Source organism: Paramormyrops kingsleyae, chromosome 17 (assembly GCF_048594095.1).
Source record: "Paramormyrops kingsleyae isolate MSU_618 chromosome 17, PKINGS_0.4, whole genome shotgun sequence".
NCBI lineage: Eukaryota > Metazoa > Chordata > Actinopteri > Osteoglossiformes > Mormyridae > Paramormyrops > Paramormyrops kingsleyae.
The window spans coordinates 8,989,382-9,008,343 of NC_132813.1; the positions used below are offsets into that span (position 1 = coordinate 8,989,382).

The 18,962-nt window shown below is 43.9% G+C and overlaps 1 protein-coding gene and 1 long non-coding RNA gene across 3 annotated transcripts in view; one reads left to right on the forward strand and one right to left on the reverse strand.

The window, feature by feature from the left end:
- Positions 1 to 138: 138 nt before the first annotated feature.
- Positions 139 to 13,103, forward strand: LOC111844889 (uncharacterized). Its single transcript, XR_002838494.2, has 3 exons — positions 139 to 553; positions 4,563 to 4,631; positions 11,801 to 13,103. It is a non-coding gene; the product is annotated as an uncharacterized lncRNA (long non-coding RNA).
- The window catches only part of ptgir (prostaglandin I2 receptor), a 25,127-nt gene continuing 11,826 nt past the window's right edge, over positions 5,662 to 18,962 (reverse strand). The window contains exons 4-5 of one of the 2 annotated variants that reach the window (XR_002838493.2): positions 7,859 to 8,917; positions 5,662 to 7,351 (exon numbers count right to left, since the gene is read on the reverse strand). Coding sequence is in view for 1 of the 2 variants with exons in the window: in XM_023813780.2 (XP_023669548.1) it covers positions 8,639 to 8,917 (279 nt within the window). In the remaining variant the exon portion in view is untranslated. Of the gene's footprint in view, positions 8,918 to 18,962 lie in introns of both variants that reach the window. The other variant, XM_023813780.2, reaches the window with a different exon arrangement.

Here is an 18,962-nt window from a genome sequence, read left to right on the forward strand (position 1 = left end):
ACCGGGTGTTTTATTTATTTATTTATTTATTTATTTTTTACTACTCGTCTCACCAAAGCACTGCCACGTTGGGCTGGAAATTATGCACGCCCACGTGCCCAACTATAGGTCAATGTAATGTAGCCTGGAGTAGTGCGCGTGTCTAAATGATAGTGGGCGTGTCGAAAGGTTTATCACATTTCCACTTCGCCGACGCGACTAAAGTAGACAAAGAGCGAGTACAAAAAATTCACGTCGTACTACATTTTTTATTGAATTTTACTGAAGTAGTCCAGTTGGTTAGTATCAATAATGCTCACGTTCCACCCCCGCTACCACGTTATCGCTGACCAGCAGTAAACGCATCAATTTCAAGAACAAACTTGTTTGAGGTTGTGCCCTGGCCTTTTGGCTTCCTTTCTCCCACCGTCGCCTCCGCTAACGGATGCTGTGTGTTTGTTGAAGTTGACATGAATCAGTTTGCACGTACCAATTGAGCTGTGTAAACTCTGCTCCCAGCATCCGCCATGTCCACCTGCCCCAGGATTCGGAAATGAGAGCGCGGCTGCTCCAGGTATGACGTGATCAAATACATGATTTTTTTCATTATTTAAAATGAAATGCTGTCTGTTTAAAGTAACTTTCTGAGGTTTGCAAGAAAAAAACAGCTGTAACCCGTTTCTGTTAGATGTGTTAATTATCAAAAATAAATATATGTTCTTCCCAAATTCATTCATCTTTCAGATAAATAAATGGGTTTTCATGATAAAATATAAAATACGGTGTGAGAGGCTTATGGCAAATACGTTTTGAATGGAATTTTTTAGTATGTAGCCGGTGTTGTACAAGACGTTGGTGTAGATTTAAATATCAACACTAGAGGGAGTTGTATATCCAACCAAAATACTGACTTTCTTTTTGAAACGGTGACCTTTTTTGTTTTTCCTAAATAGATTCCTATTTTGTCCACTAGGTACATGCTGCTATATAAGGTCGTGTTTCCCAGCTTGACCGATCCTTCATTTGCCCCAGATATAATCTGAAAAGATGCATATCCTTAACTACAACCAGGGATACCCTCCTTGACACCATTAAGACAATGTGACCTATAGGCACTTAGTGAGACAAAGCGGAGTGCAATTTAGTCGCTTGTGGACAGTAATACAGTAAGTGAAGTGAAGGCTTACATGAAAATGTTACAGCGTCTTAGCGATTCAGGAACCAGCCAGCCATACGGGAAATGAATCACTGCATGTTCTGTTTGCTCCCGGCCCATGTTTGAACTCAGTGTGGATTTGCAATGGAAAATACAGCATAGCCCCCCTCCCCCCGTGCCATGTAGGCTTCTAATCACTGTCTCAGTTTATCGCAACTAGGCATTAAATGGGGCTAAAATGGTTCTGATTTGATACAGTTCTACTCTTGGTACTTCACGCCCCCTTGGAATATCAGTGTGTTTATTTTATCTGGATATATTTGTCTGTTGGTGTGGGTGCTTCTGTTTAGTGGCCCAAATCAGCATTTGAAATCTCAGTGCCTAAGCAGAACTGGTCCAGCATACCAAAACGTCCAGATCTGATGACAAAGAACTCCTCCCAGAAGGCCACGTCTCCCTTCCTCATCCTTTACCTCTGCCTCTGGCAGATATTTACTCAGTGTTCCCTTCTCAAACCTCCTCCGGGGTACCCTTAGGGTCCCGTAAGCAAGCCTACATGGTCGCCCCTTGTGTGCCTGTTTTTCATCTTTCACTTTGACCTAGAACATGACATGGTTGTGTTTGGCGAAGCCTAAGCTACATGCGGGTGCCTGCGGAGGTGCATGCCGTTTGCAGAGCGGAGTGACGTTAGCAAAACACAAGCCCTGCCTCACAGAGGCTAGGACGTGTGGTTTGGTGAGTCTCGCTTTTGTTGCGAGCGGTGGAATCGCAAACAAGGACAAAACAAATTCCGCTATGGGTTGGATGGTGCTGTGTGGAGGAAACAAAGACACAGGTTGCCAATTCAGGCACCAGTACGTCTGTATTACAGTACCCCTGGAATAAGGTACTCAACCTGGCAAAGGTTTCTGGAAGGATCAGTGATCAGGCAGTTACAGGGGCAGCTTGAGGATCAGTGATCAGGCAGTTACAGGGGCAGCGTGAGGATCAGTGATCAGGCAGTTACAGGGGCAGCTTGAGGATCAGTGATCATTCAGTTACAGGGGCAGCTTGAGGATCAGTGATCAGGCAGTTACAGGGGCAGCTTGAGGATCAGTGATCAGGCAGTTACAGGGGCAGCTTGAGGATCAGTGATCAGGCAGTTACAGGGGCAGCTTGAGGATCAGTGATCAGGCAGTTACAGGGGCAGCTTGAGGAGGCCTTGTCCATGCAGGGACAAAACTAAAATTGACTGCAGCAGCTTAACTGCCGTCATGTTACACCTAAGGTATCTGAAGCTTCCTCCGTATCGACCACTGGATTGGTAGTCTCCGTCCGAGATCAGCGCACTGAACTTTACTGCATTGTGTGCTTCTGTACATCTTGTTCCATATTTATAATTTATAATGACATTTAATTGAGAGAGAGAGAGAGAGAGAGAGAGACAGAGAGCAAGGGAGCAATGCTGCAAATGACTGGAAAGAAACTGTACACAGTCATGAACTTCTGGGAAACCAACATAGCGTTACAGCCAAAGCACCGGTGAAGCGACTCGACGTCATCCCTGGTGCCCGTGAGGGAAAGATGCAGCTTTGACAATCGCATAAACAGTCGATCAAGAAGAAAGACTGTTTTAATCCCGGCAGTCACGTTTAACATAACGCAGGTCCCTCGCTCGCCTACAGATATATTCTGGGTCCCTGCAGACTCTAGCCTGCCCACGGACACTTAAATAACTTCTTAGGAAAGACGCACAGGTTTCTGCCACTCCAGAATAAATGAGGGTCTCTGACCTTTTCCAAACACTTCAGTGACGAGAAAGTGAAGACAGTCGTTCAGAGTAGCATTGCCAAAATGAACAGATACAGTCTCATGATGTTTTGAAGTGCCGCCTCAATGTTTGACATTTAAGGTGGACCACCAATCTATATAGGATCCTACTTGAATATCTGTACTGTAGTGGATGTGTTTTGATACGGAGACGGTGCAGAATCATTCACTCTCACATGTTGTTGGGGGTGTTTTATTGTTTTGTTTGATGTGGCCTGTTTTCTTGCTTTTTCACCTCACCAAGAACCTCTGACATTAAAAATACATTGAACATATGATGCATTAAGATATGGCTGAACTGTGCCTCCTGAGAAATGTAGCTTAGCTAAAGAATAAGCAATTGATTTATTAAGCACTGAACCAAAGCAACGCTCCTTGCCTTTAAATTAACTATGTTTTGCTTTTAAATCGGCAGTAAGGTTTGTAGGTGAGATAAGACTTCTCTTGCCACGTTGGGTTTTTTTTTTTAGCTTTAAGGGTACGAACACTATCCTTTGTAAGATCATAATTTGGTCAATATTCATGCAGTCTTATGACCAGTTTATCCCAGTGAATACAGGCATCCATCCATCTTCCAGGGCCACTTATCCAGTATTAGGCTGCACTAAGCCTGGAGCTTCTCCCAGACAGGATAGGGCACAAGGCAAGAGACACCGATTCATTGAACCGCATGCTTTCAGACTGCAGGAGGAAACGCACAAGTTCCACTTGCTCAGAATCACCTCCTCATGCTGCACTTATGTCGCAATAAATGCACACATAAACAAATACTAATTAAAGAGAAACAATTCCTTCTTGGGTTATCTGGTCACCAAGCACAATGCAAGGAAATGCATGCCCCGCTTATCTTGATTTGCATCATTTTTATGGCTACTTGGGAGACTTGGACCTATTCTCTTGTTAACGGCCGAACACATAGCCCAGCCTGACCACACAGTATGTACGGCACATGCAGATGTGGTGTGACACCCTTTCCCCTGTGCGAGGACCCTCCCCATACCTGACAAGGGCCGCACCTGCAAGAAGGTTCTCATGAAGTTGGCCTGTTTGATGGCGTTGGTGTCTCCCCCCCCCCCCTCCCCCTTGTAAAAACAAAGCAGTGAAATGTCAGTGAGATGGGCATCTCACCGGAGTTGAAAAAGGGCCCTTAATCATGTCAATATTTGACAGAACCTTCCTGATTGCCTCAGATGGTTTCCCTGGAAAGTTGGGCCACAAATTGATTTGTTCCTGAGGCTGTCTCCCCCCCCCCCATTCTGTCACCATTTCCTCTTTCCAGTAGAGGTGCAGGTGACCTTCACAAAATCAACTCATGCCCAATAAAGATAAGAGCGATCAATTTGCCTCTGAATCTGTTGCGAGTTGCCACTCTTCCCCTTGTAAATTAAATTTCTACAGAAGTGGCACTACAATAAAGGAATAGTTTTTGGTAATATTTAGTTTAGCAGATAAAGCTGCTAGCTGCTCGAGTACGACCAGGCCGCGATTCCAGATTGCAGTCTGATATCAGGCAGCGCCATCAGAAAACTCTCTTCCTGTTTTCACAGCAGAGCGACTTTCTCTCCAGTTTATCTATTTCAGCATCAATGCAGTGTTGTGCCTGTGTTACTCCCAGCAGACTCTTGCTACAGTCACACCAGCCCTGCCCAGAAAGAAGCGAGAGAAGGTGAAAGGTTTCACATCCCATGTGAGTTTAAGAAGCAAGCTGTGAATGAGAAAGCTGTATTTAACGGGAGTGACTGAATGCCAGACCAGTCTGTTCTAGGATGCAATATATATAATTTTTACTTTTATTTGCTAGTTTAACCTCCCGTTGACCTTGAAACAGGATGCATGTTCATTTTATGACTGAAAGTGATGTGCTCATGATTTTCTCTGGATCACGGAAGTGGTCGTATCATGCTGCCGCCTGTGCTCCAGATGTATCCCATGATTCATAGCGGTGTTCATCAATAACAGAGCTTCCCAAGTAATTCTTGACGTATCAGTTCTTCCTTGCCCATTTTGTAATCACAGAAAAATGGCCTTCCTTTGCTCACATGGCATTACATTATATGTTCAAAGACTTCACTGACTTTATATGTGCTTGTATGTGTTTTGCATCATATATTTACATTCAGTACCAGTCAATTGTCTGGACCTGCTTGCTTTTAATGCATTAGTCTCAGTTTTCAATGAAGTAATGCATATCAAATAATACAATGACCAAGTGACTTGATCAACATCTCAAAACTTTCTCAAATTATAGATTATTCTAATTAGCCTTTTTTTTGGTTTGCTGACAATATTGTAGACTCTAGGCATTCTTTCAACCAGCTTCCAGATGTAGCCACCTGGAATGCTTCTCCAACAGTCCTGAAGGAATTTCCACAAGCTCTGGGCACAAGTTGGCTACCTTGCTCTTACTTTTTGATCCAACTCATCCCAAACCGGCTCTGTAGGGTTTCAGTCGGGGGATTGTTGGGGCCACATCATCGTCACAGCACTCCACCTCTATCCTTGTTCACAAGATAGTACTTGCTACATAACCTCAAAGTCTTTCTTGTCCTTATCTTGCTGAAAAGCAAATGATTTTCAATGGGTGTTTCCAGACTATTGACTGGTACCATACGTCATATCACCTTATCTCATATCTCAACAAAGTCCTTCACATTGCTTGTTCCAGAAAGAAATTAACATGTCGACAGCTCAATCTGTATAAACAGACACTCCACCCATACTTTTCAAATTATTTATTAACATTTTACACCTGTATAGACATTCGATACAGTTCATGCGAATACTCTGGAAATCCATTATTATTCACAATCCTGTATGAAGCATTAGTTGAGATAGCGATCACCTGTAGTCACTGTCACGAGCCCATGAGGAGATTACAGTGGCTGAGGATGGTAACAAATATACACGCAGGGACATCCATGCACAAGCAATGTTGTGGCTTCTGATCAGACACAGGTACCCTGTAGGAGGAAACGCAGACATGGGTCTTATCTACCCTTATTTGCCCAAACACTGAAGCACTACACCTACGAGCAGGATGCACTTAGCTTCCAAAACCACTTACCCAACACAGGGTTGCATTGAGTTTGGAGCCTCTCAGAGAACACACTTCATCTCACATTACGGGCAGTTTAAAAACAACAATTAACTGCAGTAGGAAACTGGAGCACCCAGAAGAAGCCTACATAAGCTGTGAGACTCCCATGCTACCCATCAAACCACCCTAGGAAGACAGTTAAAGCTTGTAAGCAAATGGTCACATTTCAGGAGGTTAGCGAATGGTAACTTCTAAGGGAACGCCATTCTCTCTCACTCTCTCTCTCACTCTCTCTCTCTCTCTCTCTCTCTCTCTCTGATGCATTAGTCGGTTGTGCGAAGGGTAGCTTCATGTTTCCGCCATAGTTCAAAGCATCCTCCCCAACACAGAGTCAATGGTCACACAGGCCACCTTCATCACAGAAGAGCTAGGCAGAGCAGGAGAAGCCAAAATCCTCCATGGCATATGGACTTCACACGGGCATTCGAAAGGAAGATCCCAGTTCATGTTTTTTGTCCATAAAAATTGAGAACACAGAATCATGGTACGGGAAATGTATCAGAATACAGACAGGCTTGTACTGGTGAAGCACAATGTTATACCACCTTCACACTCTATTCTGCAAGAACAACGGAACGGACACTGACAACTCTGTCAATTGATTTCAGCTGCATATCTTCTGCCATGTGAAATAAAGAACGAGAGATATGACACTTTGATTTATAGGGAATGAAATGTTTACATTGTTGAACAAACAGAGCAACCATGAAGACACAGACTGGAGGAATATATTATCCAGGGGACCACAAATGATCTTCTAACATCTTTAACAACAAGTTTTGTCATCAGCTAAGCTAAATAATTCTCTAATTATTCTCCAAACTCAATTATTCTTTCTCTGGAGAAGGTCACTATGCGTTATGTTCACAACATAGTACCAGGCATCTGTTTCTCACAAATTCTTTAAGTTCTATTCATATGAGATTAAAGCTTTTCCTTTAACAGCAGGCTTGTCATTCAGATACTGAGTTGGGAAATTCACTTGTGAAGATGCTTAGTACTAAACAGGGCTTTCCACTTAAAATACTGCTATTTAAAAATCTATATCAGCCAGAAGGCTGGCATAATGCTATGAAATATGACATTGAGGTTTTCTGAAGTATCCTGTTTCACACTGACTCATGAGACGTTGATGACGAACAGTCCCTTGTTGAAGTATAGATAGCGCCGTTAAGTTAACTGAGGAATGGCACCAGGTGGAAGGTCATACAGTGCCCGAGGCAAGCGTCACTTCTGTGGCCCTTCAGAAGATGGCGTCCTAGGCAGCTGTCTATGTCATCTCTAGGGCTGACCGGGTCTGCTGAGTGTGTCTGGAATGCCAAGGGTCATGGGAGAACAGAGTTAAAGCCTTCCTCAGACTGTGCCCATGTCTCCCCTTCATAGCCACGTCCAAACGTTGCCTGATGATGTTTCAGGCAGCTCCCCAGTTAAGAGTGACTCAGGGAGTACAATCCTCCAGAACACAACAGAAATTCAGAAAATGGCTCAATCTGCATTTTCTGTGACAATTAATTATTGGTTTGGTTGCTTGGCCTGTCTTTCACACTGGAGGAACCTAAATAGTATGCAGTCTGTTAATAAAGGTTACTTTTATAGCTTACTTAAGTAACCTGTTTATAGGGTATAAAGTGAGGATTTCAGGGTCTTGTCGTTAAAAAAATATAGCCACACTAATACAACAAATCTTTATTATTTTATCATTCCAGGTCGGCTATAGAAAGGGGTGCATGAAACACAATTTGGGTTCTCAGTAAAACTGCATGACATTCATTACACCGCCAGCTCATCTCAGGCCATTTACAAAAAACACAGCTCACCAAACTTGGGAAGCTCTGTCCAGGTGTAATTTTTTTCTCGATACTCCCACACTGACGCAGATGGTGCAGACGGTGAGGGAGCCACCTGACGTGCCTGAAGTTCCATTCCCTGCTTCCAGAGGGCGCTGTAAGCAGGGCTGTTACAGTATGTCGCCATTGTGTTTTTCTCTGCTAGTGACATCCAGAAAAAGTGCTTTAGGGATGTCTGGAAACGTCATGCACCCCTCTGCCCAGTGGGCTCACATTTGGTCCTTGTGCAGTTTGATACTGCTTCTGTGACTGCCCCCTTATGGCTAAAAAGTATAAAAGGGTAACACTGCAAGCCAGGTGAGTCACTCCTCAGCCAATTAAAATGCAGTGTACCACTTCTCAGCCAATTAAAATGCAGTGTACCACTTCTCAGCCAATAAAGATGCAGTGTACCACTTCTCAGCCAATAAAGATGCAACACACCATCCCATATGGACATGGGATTCTGACTTGTTTTTATTTGCGATTGGTCGCTCCATTGCTCAGCTAGCTTTCTCATCTCTGATCCCACTCCAGCCTCCTTTCTTGGTCCCATATCTTCAGCGGGATGGGCCGCGATCCCTCATGTCTTGAAATCTAGGCCTTCAGCTTTACGACATGTGCCTTCCTGCCGTCCTTGGGGACTGACAGGCAGCCTTCATGCTGGCTTTCCTCCGAATCTTGGGTGGGCTGCCTCAGTTTCACTTTGCTGAACCACAGCCGCCCATAGCCTGTCCCCTCCTGGTCTGGGTCCAATCAGTCAGTCTGGGTTCACATGGGCATGCTGGGAAAAGTCTGTAGCGGGACCGTGCCAGAAGGCTGCAGAGGCCTGACCTGTGCGGGGCTGTTGAGGGTGTTGTGGGCAGTGTTCTTGAGCGCCCCTCGCGGGATGCGGCAGCGCAGCAGTGAGCGCAGTTGACGGAACACAGCCTTGCGGCAGATGATGAAGACCCAGGGGTCCACGATGGGGTTGAAGGCGGAGAAGCGGAACGCCATCAGGTTCTGCTGGTCGTTGCCGCTTGGAGACACGGCGCTGATGAAGCCACAGATCTGTGGAAGAGTTACGGGGAGAACCCATCAGCAAAAATGAGAAGGAAAAACCTAGACTTTAGACTGAGCTTCTACCAAACGAGGCATTAAGTACAAGAGTGGAACCATGACAAACTAATCCATCTAGAACTTTCACATGGGAAATAAACACAGCGAATGGCAAGTAGTGACCATTTAATTAAGGCCCAAAGACACAAGGAATAAATTGAAAAAAGAAAGACCAAGATTTATGAAATGGTAATTGGCCTGTAAGTTCTAGGTTGTTGGCCAGCTGGTACAAGGCTCTCATCTCTAGGACTATGTGCACAAGCTCATTCTTGCGTTTTATCCAAATGGTCCCTTAATGAATTATCTTTGTTGGTTGAATGTTATTATAGCGCATGTAAATGTTTACATGTTGCTATGGCCTGCTCTGAAAAGTAATGTAGTAACCAATGGATGGAGCTGGGGGTGCAGACGCGGAACGGCCAGGACGTTTTCCGTGCGGTGCTCCAGGCATTTTCACCTCACTTCTGGATTTCGCTGCTTTGGTGCATTAGCCTCCATTACAAGATGGAAAAGAAAACCTCTACATCATCGCTAATCAACATTTACAAAGAGTAATTAGCCCAGAGGCAGGAAGTGTGCTTCAGGTTACAGACTGAAACACTCCTGAGAGCAATTTTCAACCTCTGAACTGCAAGAACGCAGGTTTGGTTTCAGAAATACCGCGACACTAATGTACTAGCCAGCCACTTTCTTTTCCTGTTCTAAGCTCTCGCTCGTTGTCATTTCTCTGAAGTATAGAAACGGAAATATAGACTCATACAGTTTTAAAAAAAATGTACAGTGTACAAGTGAACAACCTCTTTCCTGACTGAGCAGAATAGTAAGACAGTAAGATGCAAGTAGTTGATTTTAACACATATGGAACTATTTGAGAAGGCTGAACCAAAAGCAAATCCTAAACCCATCCGAGCCAAACCGCTTCTACCGGTCCATTTTCGAACAAACATAGCTTTATGTCACTAATACAAATAGCTAAAGTTAGGTGGGCTTTATCGTCATAGCCATACGTATACAGTGGTAAGAAATAGCTTTGTACAAGTCACAGTGCAACATAGAGCAGGACTGGTGAGGGAGGCTGTTCACAGTGCTGTAGTAGGGTGACCAGATAATCCATGTCAGGGAGGGACACTCTGAGCTACTTCGGGTTTTACAAACTACTTTAAAACTGAAAGGCTCCTGTACTTGGCTAAATTGTTCAGTTCCTCTTGTGCACTGACTCGTTTGTTTCCTTGAGTGAAAGATTCATCGAGCTGTTTCCCATTAACATTAGTGACACATGCATGATTATTGGAGACTGACCAATCAGCACACAGCAAGTGAAATCCAGGTCCTTTTAAAGGTAATAGTAGTTTAGCCTGTCCTAGCTCAAAGTCTCCTCTCTGAGCATGGACTATCTGGTCACCTTAGCTTAAAACGCAAAACGTAGGACAGAGGAAAACAGCATGGCTGGACACAAGGGTTTATATCAGGGGTCTCCAACTCCGGTCCTGGGGAGCTATACTATCCAGTAGGTTTTCTATCCTACTTGGCTTCTGATGAGCCACACTAGGTCTCAGGTAAATACCAGGAGCAGGTGTGGCTCATCAGAAGTCAGGTAGGATAGAAAACTTACTGGATAGTAGCTCTCCAGGACCGGAGTTGGAGACGCCTGGTTTATATCAATAGTGCAGCATGTTTGCATGTAAACAAGAATTTGGCAGCAACAGCATAACAGGGTGGAAAAAATATAGTAGCTAGAAGCTAACAAAAAAGAGATGAACAAAAAAAAGGTTAAATAACCTGAATCATCCACATCCTTCCAGTATTACAGCAGAAGACATGTCCAGAAATTCCCAAAAATGGTCACATTTACATCCCCACCCAGACCATCAAACATCTGTGCTTCTTGGAAAGGCTTCAGACCGCCCCCCCCACAATACTGGATAAGTGGTTGGAAGATGGATGGATTTCTATTTATTAATTAACATCACACTATGCGGCCTCCCCCACCAGCAAAAGCACATTGCAAACATTCATACAGAAAAATTGCATCACAAACAGTAAGTGCTGTATCAGTCAGACATCAGGACGGCGTTTATCTGCAAATGATCTGCCACTTATGTCGCCATTTTTTTTTATCTTAATATGATAAGTCAGCATCCTTCAACCACATCAGTCATCAAGCTTGTGAAAGCGGCTTTCCCTAGGGAGTAATCTTTTAATGTGTTTTTTTTATTATTATTTTTTTTTTTTGGTTTACAAGCAAGCTGTCTCACTTCACTGAAGGCTTTGGCTTGCTGCAAATTAGACCAGTACATCATCCTCGAAAAAGCAATTAAAGCAAACGTCTTTTCCAAAGTTTTCGAAGATCTCAGCCAGATGGAATCTTGAATCATTCCGAATCCAGCAGGGTCATGTGACCCACATGGCAGCGAATGATGTTGCTACATTGCTCTCTTTTGGCAAGGTCAGCTTGGGGTTGATCTGCCTGTTTCAGCAAACCTGCTTGGTTTTAATTTCTCACACATATTTGCACATAATCTTCAATTTTGTTTGATATGTGCATGAGCAGACATTCAGTTTGAAAGCGGAACTTTGAAGGGGGTTTAATGCTTGTGTAATATCCATGAATATTAAGTAATGATCTTAAATGCGAGCCGTGTGTGCGATTTTGTTTTGACAACCACCCTACTCTCACCAGAAAACTCCCCTCTTAAATCAAGGTTATCAAAGGCCACTGTAGCAATTCAGTCTTAATTTCTCATCTAATAACTTTTTTACAGGCTGTTCTGACTAGCAATTGTATACCTTTGCAGAAGTTAAAATTTACACTGGTTAATGTTTATTCCATAACAGCAGGACAGAGGGCTCTGCGTTGTAGCTGAAGTTCCGACCCTGCGTGACAGATACTCCACCTCCTTGACGCAGATGAATATCATCTCATTATGTTCCGGAGCTCTGCAATAAAAATGCTAAAGAACAAGAATACAGTGCAGCTGGAATGGAGAAGAGAAAACCAGAGCATGTGACGTACAGAAGGCCTGGATGTAACGTGATTAGCCATCCATCTATCATCTATCTATCCATCTTCCATTTGATTATCCAGTACAGCCATCCAGAATGGTCTGTAAGTCCATCGCAGTGCATGCTCTTACACACTATGTGTAATTCGGAGATGCTTATTCACCTGCATGTTTTGCACCATGGGAATGAACCAGAGAGCACAAAACCTGTTGTTACTGCCCACACACAGAGCTAGGGGCAGACTGGAGTTATGAGGCCACAGAAGTACTCAGTGAGACGTCACAGCACCCCTATCAGATAGAGAGAGCATGTTTATAATGCCACACTGGTTGCGATCCTATCAGAATGTCTCACTGCACGGTGTCTTGGTGCACGTGTATAAGGATTTTAACTGCTAGGTCACTGGGCAGGATGTCTGTCCATGTCTGTGTGAGAACAGGGGCACGGGCGATGAATCTGTAGTATGACTGAAGGCCGTCTGCCGTCAGGTTCGCCTCTTAGACTGCTGGCGGCTGATTGGTTTGGGGGGGCAATACCGAATTTGAAGCGAGTTTCCTCGCTGTGGGCACTCTCACCTATCTCAACTATTTTGTAACGTTCAAGAATTTGGACAATTCTCTGCACCCCCTCCACAACCTGATGGCCATAAAACAGAGTGTTTTCAGTCAGAGACTCCTTCAGTTCCGCTGCAATAAAGACCGTTACTGGAGGACATTCCTGCCCATGGAAATTACCATTACCGATCTATAACAACTCCTCTCTGTGGCGGAAGACAACTTTCCTCATCTGAGGCAATACACAATGGACAATGCACATTTACATTTAATTTGCACACTAAAGGTATTTTTGTGTATTTGTACATTTACAGTATTAGTACATACATATTTTTGTCATTTGTAATTCGGTGTTACTCCTACCCTTATACCCATCTCGTGTCTGTACAGTATGTTTTTGTCATTTATGTAACACAAAAAATTTCCCCTTGGGGACAAATAAAGTAATCTGAATCTGAATTTGTGATTCAGCATGAAGTTATGGTTCCCTGTGCTGGTCACAGGTCACTGCTAAGCTGAAAGTTTGGGAATTTCAGTCACAGCTGTGTGGCGCTGCATCGAGGGGAAAAAAAACAGCTTTGATTAACAAGGAAAGCAGCTTCAGCTACAGCTGCAGCTCTCCGGGTCACACTCACTCTCTGCAGTGTTTCTATCAGCTGATTTTGACAGCGGTGTCCTAAGGTGGCGGAAATGAACACCATGCTCGCTCCTCCTCAGAGCTGGGCTCCTTTTCAGCTGGTGTCACGCTGTCTTGTGAGATTTATTGTCGGACAAACAGGTTTTCATCTCTGAGTTGCACGTCGTCAAAGCAAACTCCCCACAAACACCTCCGGCCTCCGCGTGTCAGGGCAATTTTCCTAAACACCACCCCTGTCGCATCTGGCCCTCCTTGAAAAGCCACGGCTGTGGGCCTGATACAAATATTTATTGATTGACAGATCTGCGTATAATTCCGCACTTTAAACTCCGACTTGGCGCCCTAGGAAATGATCCGTCGCATTCTGGAGCTGAAAGATCCTTCAGGCGCATTGAACATGTCGCATGGGAAACAGACGCGGCCTCGGATATCCAGGATGACGGTTGTGAAATACGACGGGCTCGAAGCGGTGTACCCTACGTGCCAAAATAAATAAGCCAAGCCTAAATGTTACAATGACAATCGAAAAGGACGTTTCTACTGGTGACAGGTATGTGACAGTGGTATGGACTCAGCAGGTTAGGACTTGGGCCTGTGATCAGGAGGTCGTTGGTTCAAATCCTGGGGCCTGAGCAGGACCAGAGCCTTAAGTGCCATTTCTAGGGGTGCTGCATGCTGCCTGACCCTGCTGTATGACCCCCCCCCCCCCCCCAAGCTTACTCTCACCTGCATGTGTGCCTCATGGAGAGCAAGATGAGGTAAGCAAAAATAGCATCTCTATTCTGTGATCAATAGCAACTAGACTGCACAATAACAGACCAAGTATATCTGTTGTACCTTAATTCTACCCTTTTGCATGAATTTATTTATTCACTTGCCTTCTCTGTATTCTTGTCATGTAATGTGGTATGTTTACTGTTTGTTTGCAGTGTGAGACGTGTAATGTTGACCATATGAATTTCCCCTGGGGGGATATTAAAGTTTACCTTGACCTAGATGCCAAGCACAGTATATAAGGATACGTGACTTGGCAAGAATGAGTCACATCACAAACCCCGGGTCAGGAAGCGGTGTGCTCACTCTGTTCTTGCCCGCGGCTCTGACAGCCCGGAGATATTAAAGAGCCGCCGGTGATGACTCCAGCCCCAGGAAACCAGTGCCGTAATGGAGAGCTACCAAGGGCCATTACTGAGGGTCCTGCAAGAATGTCCCCAGATCCTCTTTCAGCACACGCTCATTAACGATTACCCCCCCCCCCCCCATCTTCTGCTGCAAAGGCAGCCAAAACTAACACACTCTCAGTCAGCAAGAGAGTGAGTCTAACATGCCGCTGTTCCTCAGCTGACCAATGAATCATTCATTTGTTTATTATTAAGAATCACCGTGAGCAAAACTTCTTAATTTGTACATCCTGGTATCTTATGACCAAAAATGATGACAGATGACTGTGTAACACTGGAAGCATTTTGTTCTAAAAGGCACAAAGATACTTGCGGCTATAGTTACTCCTGGAGCTTTGCTCATGGGGGTGAGCTGTCCAGGACACAGGTGGGCTGCCAGATTCCAGGAGGAACTTTAATGGTCCTTAGTGCTAATGCACGACCCCTCTTATCAAGGTCTGCCATCCTGCCTGTTCATCTCTTTGCATCGACTTCTCCAAAATGCGGATTAGCAAAAGTGGTTGTGACATCTCCCCTGTTCCTCCTCTTCCCGTTTCTATTCCCTGTCATTCTCCTCTTTTTCACACCTCAGTTTCACTTCCTGCCCGTCGTCTTCTCTTCTCCACCTCCCGTCCAAGCCCCCCATCCCCCCCCCCCCCCCCGCCCAGGCATTGCGAAACTGGAATGATTCATCACGTCTGCGGGTGGGCTGTGAATGGAGATGCTCAGCTGAGGGAGACGGCGGTGGGAACCTCTCGGGGGGGGGGGGGGGGGGTTTAGACCCCCCAGACAATGACAAGGGCCAGGAACCAGGGAAGGAGTCAATGCATGGTCCATAATAGGCCTATGTGTGGGAAAGTGGGGGGGTGGGGAGTGTAGAGCTGTCCCCAGCTCTGGCTATATCTGGGCCAGGTGCATGTCGACGGCTACCTTCCCCGTGATTTATTCCATGATTTTTTTGGTGCTGCTGCTTTTAAGCTCATCCAGAGGATGGAGAGTGAGGTCATAGTCAACATTGCGGAAATGGAGTCTTTGTTAGATATGCATGGCAGCCTAGATAGCCAAGTAGCTCACGCTAAGGTGAAATGAATTCCGCTTTGTTCGCCTACACTTAATCCCACTAAAAACTGAATCGTTATTAACAATGAGGCAACTTCAGAACCCATCAGTATAGAGCAAACAGCTGCTCATCTAGTTTGACATGGTCCCATTTACTTTATTAATCTCACTTTCTTATATTCTTCTCCAGCAGAACATGGGTTAATTCACCAAGGCGTAGATTATAGTATTTATAGTGCATAATTTAATTCCGTAATGAAAGATTATTTCAAAGCAAAAGAGAATCTTGAATACATTCCTTGTATGTTATGTGAATACTGAGTATAAGCATTAAATATTGATTCGAAACCATTAAATATTTGATAATGACCCAAGGTGTTAATTCATTGTGAAATTAACAATGGTGCATGGGTCCAGCCATCGTGCACCGCTTCTCAAGTAAAGGCTCGCAGAGATCAGAACTTCTGTCCCATATAGTGGTGAAATACCTGGGAATTTGAACTGTCAGCATTGGGGTGAGGTACTGTAGAGAAGTGCTTACCAGGAACATGCCGGGGGGGGGGGGGGCTGGGAGTGTCTGAGGGTCTGGCTCTTTTCTCCAAGCGATTGAAAGTGTCCATTTCCATTCAACGACCATCACCGAATTCACAAACTTTTTTTTTTGGTTTGCTAAGCCGGAGTGATTTACAGAGCCCAATTTTACAGAGCGTGACCACCCCCCCCCCCGGTCAAGCACCTGCCCCTGCAAAACTCTCCTCACAACTCTGATGCTCACCCTTGCTACTACTAATATGGCAAGAAACCTTAAGATACTGCTCTCTAAAAATGCCGCATAGTTTTGTAACAATTCCAGCATTGCTTCTCGATGGTAGGTATAGGACCCTCTTTCATTTTGGACCTTAAAGTTGGGGGGACAGTAGAACTATGTTAATGTTGTAGAGCTGGGGTGGAGCCACTCTGAGTGCCGGGGTTTGGGAATGACCTCTCAGTCAGCCAATGAAAAAGCAGGGGTTCTCAACTCAAGTCCTGGGGACCCACTGTGATTGGCTGATTGAGAGTTTATCCCAAAAAGCAGGTCCCCCACCTCTGTTGTAGAGGAAAAACTGAAAATGCAAACCGATCATCTGCTTGAATATGGCTACATCTGACCAGGCCTGCTAGGAAAAAGCCTCCTGAATGATTGCGGTAACAACTGGACCTCTCCCACAAAGTCTTCAGAATGTACTACAGCTAACCCAAGTAAAATTCCCTTAAAAAGGTTCTGTATTGAATCATCTAGTTACTCAACACTGCAGGAGCCACAGCACAGAGATCATAGGGATGTCTGAGATGGAGACCGTTGGACTAATCGATTTACTCAAACCCTGCATCATCACTGATGGATTATTCAGGACAAAATTACCACGCCTAACTAAAGTCTGGTACACAGAATATCCTCTCATGTTGATTCTTTTCAACTGAAAGTAACAGCAAGGTTGGCCAGATTTTTAATCTCACCTCAAAGACATTTTACTGTATTTAACACATGTTCTTATACATAATTGCTGTGTAAGCACTCATTAGCGAAGCTCTAACGAGGCCTCGCACAACCAGATCTTGATTAATGGCTCATACTTTTTCACATCAATTACATCATTAACCCAGGGCTGACTCTTAAATTCCATAATGGAGAGAATGAAGGGATGTGGAAACTAGACACATCGTAGGCATTTGTTCTTAGTGACTCGGGGTGCCTAATAGTACACATCCTCCACTTTACAATTTTCAGTAACACTGTTTTTCTTCCTTCCTCATTTTCGACCATTTTCTTCAGCTTCCCTTGTGATTTTTCTCACCGTTTTCAACCCTATTATCATCTGCTGGCTGGCAGAACCAGAATATACACAGAGACGGCTGTGCGATGACTCAGCAGATGACGAGGGGCATTGCATCAGCAGGGTGACTGCTTGTGGAGCAGAAGTTTGCGACGCTGGTTGGACTAAAGCAATAGATGGTGGCTTAACCAGACTTTATTTCAAAGACCTGAATGAGAAATTGGACAAGACCCCTTCAGCAGACACAGCTGTAAGATAGCAAAAAGAAACTCTGTGACATTTAAAAAAAAAATCGGTGTTAGGTTCAGACCTCAATCTTTGAGCCACAGTTTGGTTAATTTTTTTTCATGGGGGGGGTGGGGGGGGGTGAAGTTTCAGTTACAATAAAACAGTATTTTATTTAATTTTATTTATTCATTTTATTATGTAATTATTTGTCTTATTGTATTTCAACTGTATTTATTGTGTTATAATTTTATAGTTATTGTATCGTCTATGAATCACGTGTGACAATTGTCTGGTGTGACATGTGTGTCTATGGATGAGGACTATTCACTGCAAACCAAATCCACCTGCAGGTACAAATAAAGTAACCTGAACCTGAACCTGAACCTAACCTGAATAAGAAAAAAAATTTGAGAAATTTATGGGTTTTATTAATCACCGATTTCAAAGACTAAACAGAAGAACGTTAAAGAACATGTCAGATTAACTTAACGTCATGTAAAACAACCAAAATGTATGTAAACAAAACTAAATTACAAAATAAATAGAATATTATACTATGCTGGATGACCAATACATTCTCACACTGCTGACGTGAATGTATCTGGGGACTTGGAGTTATTATCCACCTTGAGCTAATGAAACTAGCCTAGCTTTTACTCAAATATGATTGGCCAAAAATAGTCATGTGACACACAGTTGCATGACAATAAAATAGTCATAATGAGTCAAATTTACAATATATACAGCTTCCCCAAAGTTTAAGTTGAATAATAATTTAGTGATTTACATGTGTTGTAGTGTTAATTGCGAAGTTAAGAAAATAATTTTGTGACGTTAGTTATGTGGTTGGTAGCTGAACAAGCTGCACCTGCAGCCAGTTGGGCTTGGTTAGATGGAGTGAATATCACAGTTTCATCTTCCAGGGTCGAGACACAAGACTGTAAACGTTTGTATCATAGTTTCTGTTTCAGAACTGTTACGTCGCTAGTGTGGACCCTCTTCCACAAACAGTCAAAGCTTCAAACTCACTCAGACTTTATTTATGTGCCAGATGTGACCTTCTGATCCCAGACCAGCATCTTAAGCCACTAAGCCACAAGCTGCCCCCTCAAACACAGTAACTTCCTCCTGCTCACAGCAGTTGAAGGAGGAGCTGTGGCTCTGTTGTAATACTCACCATTCCAAGTTTGCTCATTTTCCAGAGTCCCAGATGGGGAAGTTTTCTGCAGCATTAATTATCATTATTTTTCTTAATCATTCCTTGCATGTTTATTATTAACTATAACTGTATTACTGCACCTCCCATTTTGGGACTTGTGTCTGGATTGGATGCCTGCTCCCCTCTGCACAAATGCATTCCAACCGAACCTAAGGATTGGGAATTTTATTTAAAAAATTTTATTTAAAAAATTTGCTCTGCACTTTCGTATACAAAGTGACGTCTATTTCCATGGCTGTGTGAAGAAATTCCACTTCGATTACCACGTTGCTCCAGAGTACAACAGAGACACTGACCACAGTATAGCCTCAGAAGAAAAGAAT